General features: G+C 35.9%; 3 protein-coding genes across 5 annotated transcripts in view; 1 reads left to right on the top strand and 2 right to left on the bottom strand.

The window, feature by feature from the left end:
- The first annotated feature begins 1,377 nt into the window (after nt 1-1,377).
- Nucleotides 1,378-4,667, top strand: LOC115443463 (cytochrome P450 18a1). Its single transcript, XM_037439500.1, has 6 exons — nt 1,378-1,929; nt 2,222-2,343; nt 2,463-2,687; nt 2,806-3,010; nt 3,093-3,357; nt 3,461-4,667. The coding sequence occupies exons 1-6, from the start codon at nt 1,545-1,547 to the stop codon at nt 3,882-3,884; spliced, it is 1,626 nt and encodes a 541-aa protein (XP_037295397.1). The 5' UTR covers nt 1,378-1,544; the 3' UTR covers nt 3,885-4,667.
- Nucleotides 4,668-4,767: 100 nt separating this feature from the next.
- LOC115443466 (cytochrome P450 306a1) lies at nt 4,768-12,702 on the bottom strand. 3 transcript variants are annotated; one of them, XM_030168879.2, is made up of 8 exons: nt 12,530-12,702; nt 10,430-10,754; nt 8,700-8,845; nt 8,305-8,504; nt 7,783-8,230; nt 7,546-7,692; nt 5,713-5,887; nt 4,974-5,203 (listed from the first exon to the last, which is right to left on the bottom strand). In XM_030168879.2, the coding sequence occupies exons 2-8, from the start codon at nt 10,746-10,748 to the stop codon at nt 5,025-5,027; spliced, it is 1,614 nt and encodes a 537-aa protein (XP_030024739.1). In that variant the 5' UTR covers nt 10,749-10,754; nt 12,530-12,702; the 3' UTR covers nt 4,974-5,024. The 3 variants fall into 3 exon arrangements, with proteins under 3 accessions (XP_030024741.1, XP_030024739.1, XP_030024740.1); XM_030168880.2 differs by lacking the exon at nt 12,530-12,702 and adding an exon at nt 11,569-11,871; XM_030168881.1 differs by lacking the exon at nt 12,530-12,702 and having other exon boundaries at nt 4,768-5,203; nt 10,430-10,755.
- Nucleotides 12,530-12,843, bottom strand: part of LOC115443470 (transmembrane protein 17) — a 54,836-nt gene continuing 54,522 nt past the window's right edge. The window contains exon 5 of the mRNA XM_037439499.1: nt 12,530-12,715. Coding sequence (XP_037295396.1) covers nt 12,695-12,715 — 21 coding nt within the window. The 3' untranslated portion in view covers nt 12,530-12,694. The remainder of the gene's footprint in view (nt 12,716-12,843) is intronic.

Here is a 12,843-nt window from a genome sequence, read left to right as displayed (position 1 = left end):
ATTAATTATATAAAGTAAAAGTAATAATTTACTAAGTATACTTAATAGATAATACAAAAAGCTATAAAAATGAAATGCCTTATATAAAGTCAGATTGTATATTGGTCAGGGATTTTCTCAAGATATGTGACGAGGATAATAATTCATCGATTAAGTGTTCGTTTGTTGCCAGGGTCCGTAACGTACGCATATGACATAATTCATTCAAGAATACATTACCATGCTCTACAGAAAATGGCCAAAATTATCCAACCGAAAACAATTTTACACAGTATTGCTTGGACACCAATGTTTGGATAACATTATTTCCTACTTTTAAAATTTATTAAACCAGTCAAACTTAAACTAAAACCATTCGGCCTTAGCGAGAACATGTAAATAATTTAGAAAAATATTTGAGTTATCTGCCAAATATTGCACTGTTTATACTTGAAAATTGCATTACAAATAGTTCCAGGGTTTCCAGTATTTTTAGATAAAGTAAAACTGTGATGAATTTTTCTTATTAAATTTATCTTACTTATCCTACTAATGCTATAAATGCGAAAAATTATGAAAATGGTTAGATGTGTGTTAAAAATAAACGCAGAAACAACTGAATGGATTAGGATGGAATTTGGCACACAAATAGACCATGTCCTGGGTTCATACATAAACCTCTTTTTATCCCAGTAATTTTTTAAATAGATGGCCCTGGCGTCCCTCAGATAGCATTGTGAATCGGTATAGTGATTTAGGGACTTTTCTAGCGGGAAAGTCTTTTCATGTGGGTGAAGCCGCGAGCAAGTCCTAGTGAAATAAAAAAAATGTTAAGATATACATTACTAAGATGATCATAAAAGAAAGACAGATTTTAATAATATGAACGATTTTATTTTTTTTTCAATTCTGAAAATAGGTATAACTTTTGGTTTTATAAGCTGTAATAAGTAAATATTGTCCTTTATTTTCCGTGCTGGGTCCATGACATCAATTCAGAAGGTTTCTTTTCTTTTAAAGAGTTTAAATTTTTGGAATAATTTAAATTCATAAATTCGTATATAAATAATACTACCCAACGCAGTTCCTATACTTCTTACCACCTCTACGTAACTCATGTATTTAATGTCCTGTCCTGTATTTTTCACAGCAGCGCACATAATTATAATGTATTATAAACTCAATTACGCATTATGTAATATTATTGTGAGCGCCTATTCATTCATATTTAAGCTATAGGCCCTTAGCACAAAAAAATGAAGTCTACATGTTCTACGAGAGTTTGCTACGGGTTTCGTAGCGCACGAAGCTGGCCGAAAAGCGGCGGAGAGAGGAGCGGCCGCTGGGACGAGCCTGCGCGTGCGCCACCCCGCGCGTACTATTTATTCGCAAGGCCACGCCAGCGGCGCGCCAGTGCGCAGACGTCAGTCGCACGCGATATACAATCACAGTGTTCTTGACATCGCACTGTCGCGATTTACGTTCCGCGCACGAATGTAACGTTTCGTTTACAACTAAACACAACTAAGTTTTCACTTCGATTCCAATAAACACTAAGATTAAATATGATTACGATGCTTACAAATTCTAAAATATTGTGGGGCCTATGGCAAGTGTTGAACTACTGTGTGACGCGTACGTCGGTGCCGTTGCTGGTGGCAGTCGGCACGGCGCTGCTGGCAGCGCGGTTGATGGCGCTGGTGCGAGAGATGCGCAAGCTGCCCCCTGGCCCGTGGTCTCCACCTGTCGTCGGCTACCTGCCGTTCCTCGGAGTTCGCCACAAGACCTTCCTGGAGTTGGCGAGAAACTACGGAGCACTCTTTTCTGCACGACTCGGAAATCAGTTGACCATCGTACTCAGTGACTACAAACTCATCAGGGAAGCTTTCCGACGTGAAGAATTCACTGGGAGGCCTAACACTCCGCTGATGCATACTTTGGACGGCTTAGGTGAATATTACCATTTTTTATAGCAAAGTAGCGTTTTCTCTAACAGCATTTATTGTTCTATATTATATATCTAAACGAATTTATCTCAGCTGCACAGTCATTAACTTAGTATTCACATTTTAGTTGTTAGATTAATCGATTTTCACCACGGTCAATAAAATAATAAAGTGAGAGTGCATACAGAGGCCCGTGCACATGTGCATGTGGGCGTCGCGTACTCTGGCGGCCCTCCCGCCATAGCACGCGCCGCCTTCATGCGTCGAAGCCGTTGTTAACGCCTCCTTCGTTTCAGGCATCATCAACAGCGAAGGCCGTCTTTGGAAGAGCCAGCGCCGATTCCTTCACGACAAACTGCGTGAATTCGGAGTCACTTACATGGGCAATGGCAAAAAAATCATGGAGGGAAGAATTAAGGTTCGTGCATTACTTTTTGCTTATCAATTTTAATGTTTTTGCTTAATAAATACAGCATTCAAATGATATTGGTATAAACAATATGTAATAAATTACTAATAAATCGTTTTATTCAACAGAATGAAGTGTACGAATTAATATCGAACTTGCACCGGTCAGAAGGCACTCCCATAGACATAAACCCTCTTCTTGCGTTGGGCGTGTCCAACGTTATCTGCGGCATTACCATGTCGGTGCGGTTTAGTCAAGGGGACGTGCGGTTTGAACGAATGAATCATTTAATTGAAGAAGGGATGAGACTTTTCGGCGAAGTCCACTACGGCGAATACATCCCTCTTTACAACGTGAGTATATTTGCATTGTCATATTTTTTTTCATGCTACTCGAAATTATGCCAAATATATCTCAATCAAATTTATATTTTGTTTGAATGATATTAAATTTTTGTTTATTTGTTTACAGTACCTTCCCGGCAAAGCCCAAGCTCAAGAAAAAGTCGCAAAAAATCGTGAAGAAATGTTCGCCTTTTACCAAACTTTGATCGACGAACATCGCGAAACTCTTAATGTCAACAATGTGAGAGATCTAATCGATGTTTATTTGATCGAGATTGAAAAAGCCAAGCGTGAAGGAAGAGGAGGAGAATTGTTTGAGGGCCGCGATCATGGTAAGTTTTTAAACAGACAAATACCTTATAACATTTTATTACATGTTTGAATCCGATATTAAATATTCCATATCTGTTTTAGAATTACAATTAAAACAAATCCTGGGCGACCTCTTCTCCGCCGGCATGGAGACCATCAAGTCTTCCCTTTTGTGGATGATAGTTTTCATGTTGCGTAACCCCGATGTGAAAAAGCGAGTGCAAGAAGAGCTCGATGCTGTGGTTGGCCGCGACCGTCTGCCCTCTATTGAAGATATGCCAAACCTCCCGTTCACTGAAACAACAATCTTGGAAACTCTACGCATGTCCAGCATCGTTCCTCTGGCAACAACTCACTCTCCTACGAGGTACGTATTATTATCAAAAAATATTGACACCAAATCAATAATAAAATATCAACAATTAAAAAATATTTTAAATGGCTAAACAATAATTTATCTTTGTCATCAGGGACGTTCACTTAAACGGCTACAGGATTCCAGCTGGCTCTCAAGTCGTTCCTCTCATCAACTGCGTGCACATGGACCCTAACCTGTGGGACGAACCTAACAAATTCAACCCAAGCAGATTCTTCGATGACACCGGTAAAATCAGGCGTCCAGAGTATTTTATGCCGTTCGGTGTCGGTCGGCGGATGTGTTTGGGCGACGTGCTGGCGCGTAAGGAAATGTTCATGTTCTTCTCATGCATGATGCATCAGTTCGACATCCAAATGGTGGAAGGCGACGCGCCCCCATCGCTGGAGGGCACGGTGGGCGCGACCATCTCACCTCAAGCGTTTCGAGTGCAGTTCCTGTCGCGAGCCGGCGCGCCGCTGGTCGGGGCGGCGCTGCCCGTCGACCACGCGCACCTGCGCCACGTCGGCTCGCACTGAACCCCGAGCCGCGCCCTACCACGCCAAACACCCACCAGTATCAAGAGATCACTCGTTTTAGAGCGCATCGACAACCATATAATATTTAAGTGTTTATAAGTGACGACATCGCGCCACCGATCGTCGAGGCTGTGCATAAAGTGTTCAATTTAATAGTAAACCGAATGTTTAGATTTATCCAATATTCCCATCGTTGAGATTATGAAAATGATGTGTGTTTGCAGTATTAGAATGAATGATAGATTGTAGAAAAATAGGATCTAAATACTATACCATGAAGGATGCATGTAATTTAAGATTTATCGTGTAAGATCTAGTGCCTATACCAAAATAAAATGTATGTCATTATTTATTAGTAGCTATCACTTGCGAGAGTGCTGTCTGTTGTGTGTGATCTCATGTTTGTTGCGTTACAATTAAGGTTTAATTTTAAGAAATAAAAGTGTTCATCTAAACAAGTATAATTTAAGATATTGTACCTATCGGGAGTATAAATAACATTCCAGGTAGAGTAGGGATCAGCTACTAGTCTAGAGCATGTTGTCGCTAGTAGGAAATAGTTAACAAATCTAAGTTTACTGTTAGTCTGCTAAAACTTCATCTTGTCGCAACCAAGTTGCTTTGTACTGAACTTTAATATAGTAAGTCTGTTTAGTTGGCAGCTTATCAGATTACATTCTGTTAGAAAGACCATTAGTTCATATTATTATGTTTTACCTAAGCTTTGTACGTAATGCTTTATTTTTTAATCTAAATTGTAAATTAGTTAAAAAATATTAAAAGAAGAAATTTACGAAAATATACTGTATGAAATTATATATTTTGTTTAAATATTATCCTCACATCACTAAATAACATTTGAAAAACTAAAAACACTACAAAATTTTCTGAAAATAATTTATTTTCAATTTGCTAATCACCACTACACTAAACAAACAAAATAAAATCACTACAATGGTAAAACAAACAGGGCTGATTTATAATAGTCAGTTAAAAGTTATGCCTAAAAAACATTATAACCTCACTATACAGAGAGTTCAAATAAACTGTTCTATCCAAAACCACTGCAATTTTTTTAGCGGTACTTTCAACTTTTATCTGATCCAGGGAAAATCAGCCTTAATTGTATTAAATTACCCCTCATATTGGGTCGCAGAAATATTGAACACGCGGGGGCGCCAGCGTGACTCCGACGGTCCCTTGCATATCTTCCTGAGATGGTATAGAAGCCAGACGGACACGTTTACGGCGGAACAAACGAGCAATAAAGCCGCTCGCCAGCATCCGAGAGAGCTCATCGCCGGGGCACATACGTTTACCTGAAAAAATATACCAATAAAAATAACAACAAAAATATTATAAGATTTTACAAAACTACATTGAGCGTTAATTAAACATATTATAGAATTCTATTCAGAGTAAAATGAATCAATCAAGACAAATTCTATTAAAGATTTTACGCAAAAATCAAAATTTATTTCCGTAATAAATATCTCTTGCTTATAAAATATATAAAAAAAGTAATATAATATTGTTGATATCACTAACACCATTGAATCGGATTTTTATCTTTATCAATAGTACAATAATAAACTGTACAAGGATTTAATTTATAGTAGAAAGTAAATATATAAAACTCTTAACTTCTTAATTAATAATAATTATAATAAATTTTATTCGTGTAAAATAATCTACATCAGTTATCGCTAGCCAAGCCCCCAGAATCAAGATTATTATTATCCATAATGATAAATTTAAAACTCATATTTAATGATAAGGCCATTAAAGTCGGAGCGCAAAATATATACGAGAAAAAGTGTAACAATACCTGTTTGAAAAGGTATGAACTCTTGCGGTTTTAGCAAGCTACCGTCCGGCGCTAGGAACCTACTCGGTTTGAATTCCTCCGAGTCTTCCCACACATCCGGATCCATGTGTAAGGCCCACTGCAGAGGTATTACCATAGCACCTTTCGGAATTTTGTAATTGCCGAGATATGTATCCTGCAAGAAAACTCTGAATCATCACACGCTCCGCGAAATAAGTGTAATCGAAGCTCAATCGTTTGAGTCATTGTTACTCGTGTGAATGGCAAGGGTTATACCTATGTACATAATATAACTATTGCTTGTTGGGATGTATAATAAATACGACTAATAAAAGTTTATGTTCGCTACCGCGCCGGCTTCACATTCTTGTTTCGATTATTTATGAACTAATATGGGCCCTATTCCGTCTATGGGGGCATATCCGTATTTTTGCAATTACGGGTGTTTTAATCGAAGGAAGACTATTATACTAAAAGAAGTTAAAGGATCAACAAATCCTCTATTTGCCTATACGGCTATCAAAGCTGCCCTTGAATTGGAACGGTAATGGTAAAAAGACAGATAAGTCTCCGTAGACGGAATAAGACGCCCTGATTATAATTATAATGCTTAGGAACCAAGCGTTTGTATATGAAATTATATCGAATTTTTTTATTTGTCAATCTTGAGGATTGAGGATTTTGCCTGCATTCCTTATTTGCTGTATAAACGCCAAATTCAATTAAATTCCTTATAAATGAAGTATGAAAACCTGTCATATCATACGTATACGCTTGTTCATTTTTTACTCTTTAATATTCTCGATTTTTTTATTAAGATCTTATATTGAGTCAATAAAAAGCAGTAAACCATCTATTTATTGCAGAAAATAAGAGCATATAACTCGCGCATTTAATTTGCCCATTCCTGTTGTTAACGATTAACAAGAATGATTCACGCACTCCTGACAGCTTGCACACGTATCTTGTTATAGGTATACATAATTTTATGCTTCAATAAATGTCAGTAGTAAATCGAATTGTATCACCGAAATTATAAGGTTCAGTTCGTTCTGTATTCCTTATAAGAAAACTAGCAGTTGTCCGCAACCTCATTCGCTTGAACTACAACAGGATTCTTGCAAAATAATCAAAAAATATGACACCAAATCTCTCTTTCGACTTAGCGGACTCGGACTCGAGTATAACACAGAGGTCAAAAGTTTGATAACCAGGTCGAGAAGTCGTTAGTCGGACATTATACATTTTGTAATTTCTACGGAATGGGATGTGTTATCATAAGGGAATGCCCTTAATCGTAAGTTATTACTTATGAGGATTTCTTGGAAAAATCCTTCTACTTATCCTTTTGAGAATATTTATCACAAATGTCTACAAAAATGTAATTGTATTAATATATTAATTACCGCCAATTGTACCTCCTTTCAGCCTTCATTGCTTTAATATTAAGCACAGTGTTTTGTATATGGTGTACAATAAAGCTATTAAATCAATAAATAAAAATAAATAAAATATGTATGATGACTATTTAATTTAAATTTACGTATTGCACTGACAGAGTGAACTTAATTCGGTTTGGAAAATATTAATTTATTTTTATTTATTTATTTGGCAATTCATAAACAAATGTATTCCATTAAAAATAGTCCTATTTTTTAATTCTTTCGGAGAATACAAGATTTCTTACAATTATTGTTCTGCGTCGATTTTCTACTATTGACTTTTCATTATACTAAATAATGAACATAGGTTTCAGGTATCATTCTGTTTAAACAATTGTACTATAGCCCTTATAAATCAAATCAGTAAACAGAAGCAATATAAAAATGAAACCTCCAAACATCCATGAGGTATGCCGACGGGTACAATGGATCGTATTCGCTGAGTCTCATAAATAGCTGCCATGAGACGCGGTAGTCGTGAGCTCTCCACTTCACATTCTTCTGGGTATTCCGATAGAATTTCTTTGCGAACGATTTCCTACAACAAATATACAATACTAGTTAATACATATCGGCTGAATGTGCAATCAAATGTATCACACAATGACATAACGTAAATTATCTGCACCTGTTCATCAGGGTATAAGGCCATATATAACAAGAACCAGGCAAGTGTGACTGACGTGGTGTCCAAGCCGGCGCCAAACATATCGGCCAACAGAAAATGAAGTTGTTCGTCTGTCATATACCGCGCAGTCTCATCGCCATTCTCGAACCTTTTCTTTTGTTCCAACAAAAAACTGTCCAATATGCATTCGCCTTCAGTGGGAATGAGAGTTTTTGGATCGAAGATGTGCTCTGTGTTCGGCGCATGCTTGCTATATTTTATACATTTAAGTTTGCCGTCTGGGTATTCGTTGAACAGATTGCTGTGTGGCAGGTGCTCGGCTCCCTTGGGTTTCTCCAACCCCAACATATTACGACGCCTCGCTATAACGCTTGCATATAGAGTATGAGTTTGCGCTTGACCGCGAATTAACATTTGAATCGTTTTTCTAATAGTTGGCGAGAAAAATCTGGAAAATATTGATGACTGAATAAATTAAACCGAAGTTATTTAAGTATTTATATGTTTGTTTTGTTTTATTACCTTACAAACGGCAAGAAATTCACAACGCCAGCGACACCCATCTCATGACACCCCTCTTCTTGTATTTGTCGTAACCATTGCCAAGTCTTGTCGTCGGAGGGAAATTTAAAGCCGAAAATAATTTCATTGACTACATTTCCAAGCGAATTAGATACCATGTGAGGTAGATCTATTGGTTCTTTTGGTGATTTTTCTATACTCTGCAACACCAATAGGTAATATTAAACACAACAATAAACATTTAATTTAGAACATAGGACACAATATAGACGTATTTAAAAGATAACATAGTTTTATAAAATGATAGCATCATATTATAATATTAGAATAGCGAGGAAGTTATATCTAGAAAAATAATCCAATAATTCAACCACACATAAAGTTAAAGAACTTACATCAAGCAATTCGTAAACACCAGACGCTATTCGTTTTTCCAACTTATCTCGTAATGCACTATGTTTGCTCATTCCAAAACTTTTCAGCCAAGTCGTGATCAATTTCCTCTGGTCTTTCCAAAGCCCTCCCTCAGCGCAGATGATACCTGAATACAAATAGGATTAATGTAACCTATTATCAACCTTATTACACAATAAATATATTTATACCTCAATACAAAATAAATATTTATAGATACTAGTACTGACGGCTTGCATTATTACTGTTGTGATCGATTACAATTATAATTATAGAGACTTAGATTTTCCATACGATATGAACTGAATAAATAGAGCATGCAACCAACATAGTTATATGTAAATGGGACTATATAATTATAATTAATAGTGGGTTAAGGGTTGCAATAGCAACATTAAAAGTATACAATTTCGATTTATTTTCAAGAACCGAACACCAAAATAACAATATAGTTATACTTTCTTTTTTCAAAATTCACGATCAATTGTTAATATGTAAATCACTAAAGAAGTTTTATTTTCGTAATTCTTTCAATTTATCCACACTTTCCTCAGTTAATAATTCTTTTCACTGCCATATTACAAAGCCCTTTTGAGACTTAGTTAGACTTGTAACTATGCGATATCCAAACGGATATTTCTACTCAAACAGAACCGCTGATGCGTCAAATTTTTAAACATTGGTACTAGTGGTAGGTCTCTTATATGTGAGTCCGCCTAGGTAACCACCGCAATGTCTATTTCTGCCGCTAAGCAGCAGCATGTAGTAACTGTTCCGGTTTGAAGGACACTGTAGCCAATATAACTACTAGACATAATAAGACTAAATATTTAACGTCTCAGGATGTCGAGCCCAATGAAATACCAAACAATATTTTGTAATTCAAGGTGTTGGATGGTGTTTAAATTGTTCATGGGCCGTCGTATTGCTTACCATCAGGCGGCAAGCTAGTCTCGTCATTCAAATAAAAAAAGTCTTTGTAAACGATACATCTGTTCTCTTTAACAAGTTTCTTAACTACTTCAATGTCTTTATGTGTTGACACATCCGCGTGGCGTGAGAAGGTCGCCCTGTACGTGGGTAGTGAGACACCTAAACAAAAAATCCCCCTTTATAAATGTTGTAATCATTGGTACGTAGAGTAGTAAAGTAAGGGTCAGGTGTTTTTGTATAAAGCGCAATTTAGATTTTACCAAAATGTAAATCTGTACAAATATTTCGACGCGTTGTTAAGTAATTATCATGTTTAACTAATAAAATAATATCAGATAGGAAGTCTATAGTTTGTGAAAATTTAAAACTTTTCAAAGTATTTGTTGTTGATACTAGTTATTAACCATTATGCAGAAATTTATATTCAAAATGACAAGTTTTAAATATAAATCTCTTCGTCCCTATTAATAATCAATTTCATTAGACTGCATAAACGGGAAAATAGGTATGTAAAAAATATATTTTAGTATAAGTTTAAACATCACCCCAGAATATATTTTTTCCAGCGCTATCCTAAGATGACATCCCTCTCTATCCATAATGCTCTACACAAGAAATACACAAGAGAAACTATCCTGCTCTGTTGTCCATTTTATTTTAATATCTACAAAAGCGTCTAGAAAGATGTTGCAAGCGCTACGGAGATTACATTATCATATTTGTTTGAGAACGATTTCGAGGAGATTCAATCTTGCATGCATATAAAAAAGGCACTTACCATTCCCATGCATAATTCCATGAGTCAGATACAAGGGTGCTCGTCCTGAGAAGTTTTCTTTGGCAAAGGCATCTCTTATGAGTTTGTGATCAGATAAAACAACGGCATAAATATTTCCCATTTTCAATCCATAGATGGGGCCATATAGTTTGGATAATTTTGTTAATGTAATGTGGGGCTGACGAGGGTCGATGAAGGGCAGGTAGCCCAATATAGGTAAGCCCCAAGGTCCAGGAGGTAAATTTTGCCATTCTTTTATTTTTTTGCAAATCCAAAATCCTGCCACGAATGTTACCAACCATATAAAGAAGAGGTCCATTGTCAGCTAGAAAAAAAGTACCTCATTAAATTGAATAGACAATTACTTGAGATTGATCGCCATGACATAATCATCGTAAATGCCAGAAGACATTCCTGAACTTCTTTTGGTCCTTTACTTATTTTATCTCATTATTTACCATAGGATTCTAGATTTTATTGTGGTATTATTTTAAAGCAATAACTCATCGGCATTATCAAAATTTCTACTTCAGCAAACCGATCGAAAGCCATACCATTTGTATAATACCCCTGAAGGAATAAGATGGGTGTATTAAGTTTAAGGGGTATCTGTCTGCATGTCTGCAGCCAAGCTTCGTAACAAATAGACCGATTTTGATGTGGTTTTTAGCTCAGAAAAAACCGCACAGCGAAATCTCTGCCTTTTGAAAAAAAATTCAATGAAGGTCGCATAACCTGCACATTAATTGGAGCGAATGACGCACATTCGTATTACATGAACTCATCAGACTGTTACTATTTCACTCTACGGATATATTAAATGTGATACGTGATGCCGCAGCAATTCTATGTAAGGCGATAAAAAAAGAAATTCATAAATATTACAAAATTGTTATTTTTCAACTGTAGTAAAAAAAAAATAGATAATATAAGAGAATAAAATTTTTGGTATGAAGAATAATGGCAAGTTATTGGCAGTTTATTAGTGCTTTTTTGTTACCGAGTTTCAGTGGCGAAGGGTCCAAACAATCCGATTCCTATCGGGTTCCCTTTTAGGTTTATTTAGGTTTGTCCAATTTTCTTTTCTGTTAAATTGGACCCGATATTTTAACTAAACCAATTTTTTTGCGTCGGTTTACCTTTTGAAAAAAAATTATCCTTCGCCACTGCCGGGTTCATGGATGTTTCTTCATTAATTCTTTTCAATTTATCTATAGGAGTGACACTGGAGAATTCTTGATAAACAACAAGATATCATTAGCAGAAATAGTATTACATGTAATATTAAAATCCCATTTGGTGAAAATACATATTGCTAAAATTTGTGTTCTGTGATTAAAAATGCAAGATATAAAAAAATGCGCATATTTTAAATTGTACTCTTATTAAATAATTTTATTTTCGCATATTCAAATATTTGCATGAAATTAAAAACCAGTGTGACAGTTAAACAAAAATAGCTGTAAAAAAACGTAAATTACAAATTTTTAGTACTAATGTTTTCTTACGTTTACGCGAATGTTAGGCATTAAAATTAAACTATTTTTCGGATTTAATCGCGGTTTTAAAATTTTAGTTTGCTTCCGACGTTTCGAAGACTTTGCAGCCTTCGTGCTCACGGGGGACTGAGGTGTAAATCATCCGTAAATATCTACCTACATTTTTACAATTATACAACTTTTGAATTTTAGCTTTTGGTGGTCCGATTTACGCACGCTGCAAAGCCTTAGAAACATCGGAAGAAAAATAAAATATAAACCGCGATAAACTTCGAAAAATAGTTTAATTTAAATTTTTGAGTACTACATTTTTATTCCAAGTCTTCAAGTACATGTTCAGCTACGTCGCATATAAACAACATAAAATATTATATACAAATTTTGACATACACACACCATGATGTATTACCATAAAGCGACATTGATTCATACAGTAAACTAGCAACACTATGGCATCGAGCGGCGCTACCAACCGTACGAAAAAAATATTACTAGCGTGACTCATTGATAATAAACTTGTCGCTGGAGCTCGAACCATGACTATTATAGGGTTATTTTTATAACTTAATGTTAGTATTAAAAGTTTTATATTAAAACTTACCTCTAACTGTAACCTTAAAATGCGTACGTTACGTTTTTGGCAGTAGTGATGTAACGAAATAACTGAGATGCCAGGTGATTGCCAGAGGCGCCACGGCGCCGGCTTATCGCTTTAACTGTCAACAGAGACCACTAATCACGTGGCCAGACGCCTGACGACTGGTCTTCAGGGCCTCTGCGATGTCCGCTGCCAAACAAAAGTTATTATTCAAATTAAATCTCAAATCATGAATTATTTCCGATTTTATGTACATATCGAATGTTTCCAGAACTCCTGACTGCCAAGAATTCTTAAGTATCTCGCGGGGAATAAGT

This window comes from Manduca sexta, chromosome 17 (genome assembly GCF_014839805.1).
Source record: "Manduca sexta isolate Smith_Timp_Sample1 chromosome 17, JHU_Msex_v1.0, whole genome shotgun sequence".
In the NCBI taxonomy this organism is placed as follows: domain Eukaryota; kingdom Metazoa; phylum Arthropoda; class Insecta; order Lepidoptera; family Sphingidae; genus Manduca; species Manduca sexta.
Note: the sequence above shows the minus strand (reverse complement) of the source record. Positions and strands in the feature narration are given on the sequence as shown.

Coding starts and splice junctions, on each gene's coding strand:
- LOC115443463 (XM_037439500.1), top strand. CDS start 1,545: ATGATTACGATGCTTACAAATTCTAAAATATTGTGGGGCCTATGGCAA. Junction 2,688..2,805: donor AATACATCCCTCTTTACAAC/GTGAGTATATTT, acceptor ATTTGTTTACAG/TACCTTCCCGGCAAAGCCCA. Junction 3,011..3,092: donor GTTTGAGGGCCGCGATCATG/GTAAGTTTTTAA, acceptor TATCTGTTTTAG/AATTACAATTAAAACAAATC.
- LOC115443466 (XM_030168879.2), bottom strand. CDS start 10,748: ATGGACCTCTTCTTTATATGGTTGGTAACATTCGTGGCAGGATTTTGG. Junction 8,231..8,304: donor AATTTCTTGCCGTTTGTAAG/GTAATAAAACAA, acceptor AATATTTTCCAG/ATTTTTCTCGCCAACTATTA. Junction 5,204..5,712: donor GTTCATACCTTTTCAAACAG/GTATTGTTACAC, acceptor ATATTTTTTCAG/GTAAACGTATGTGCCCCGGC.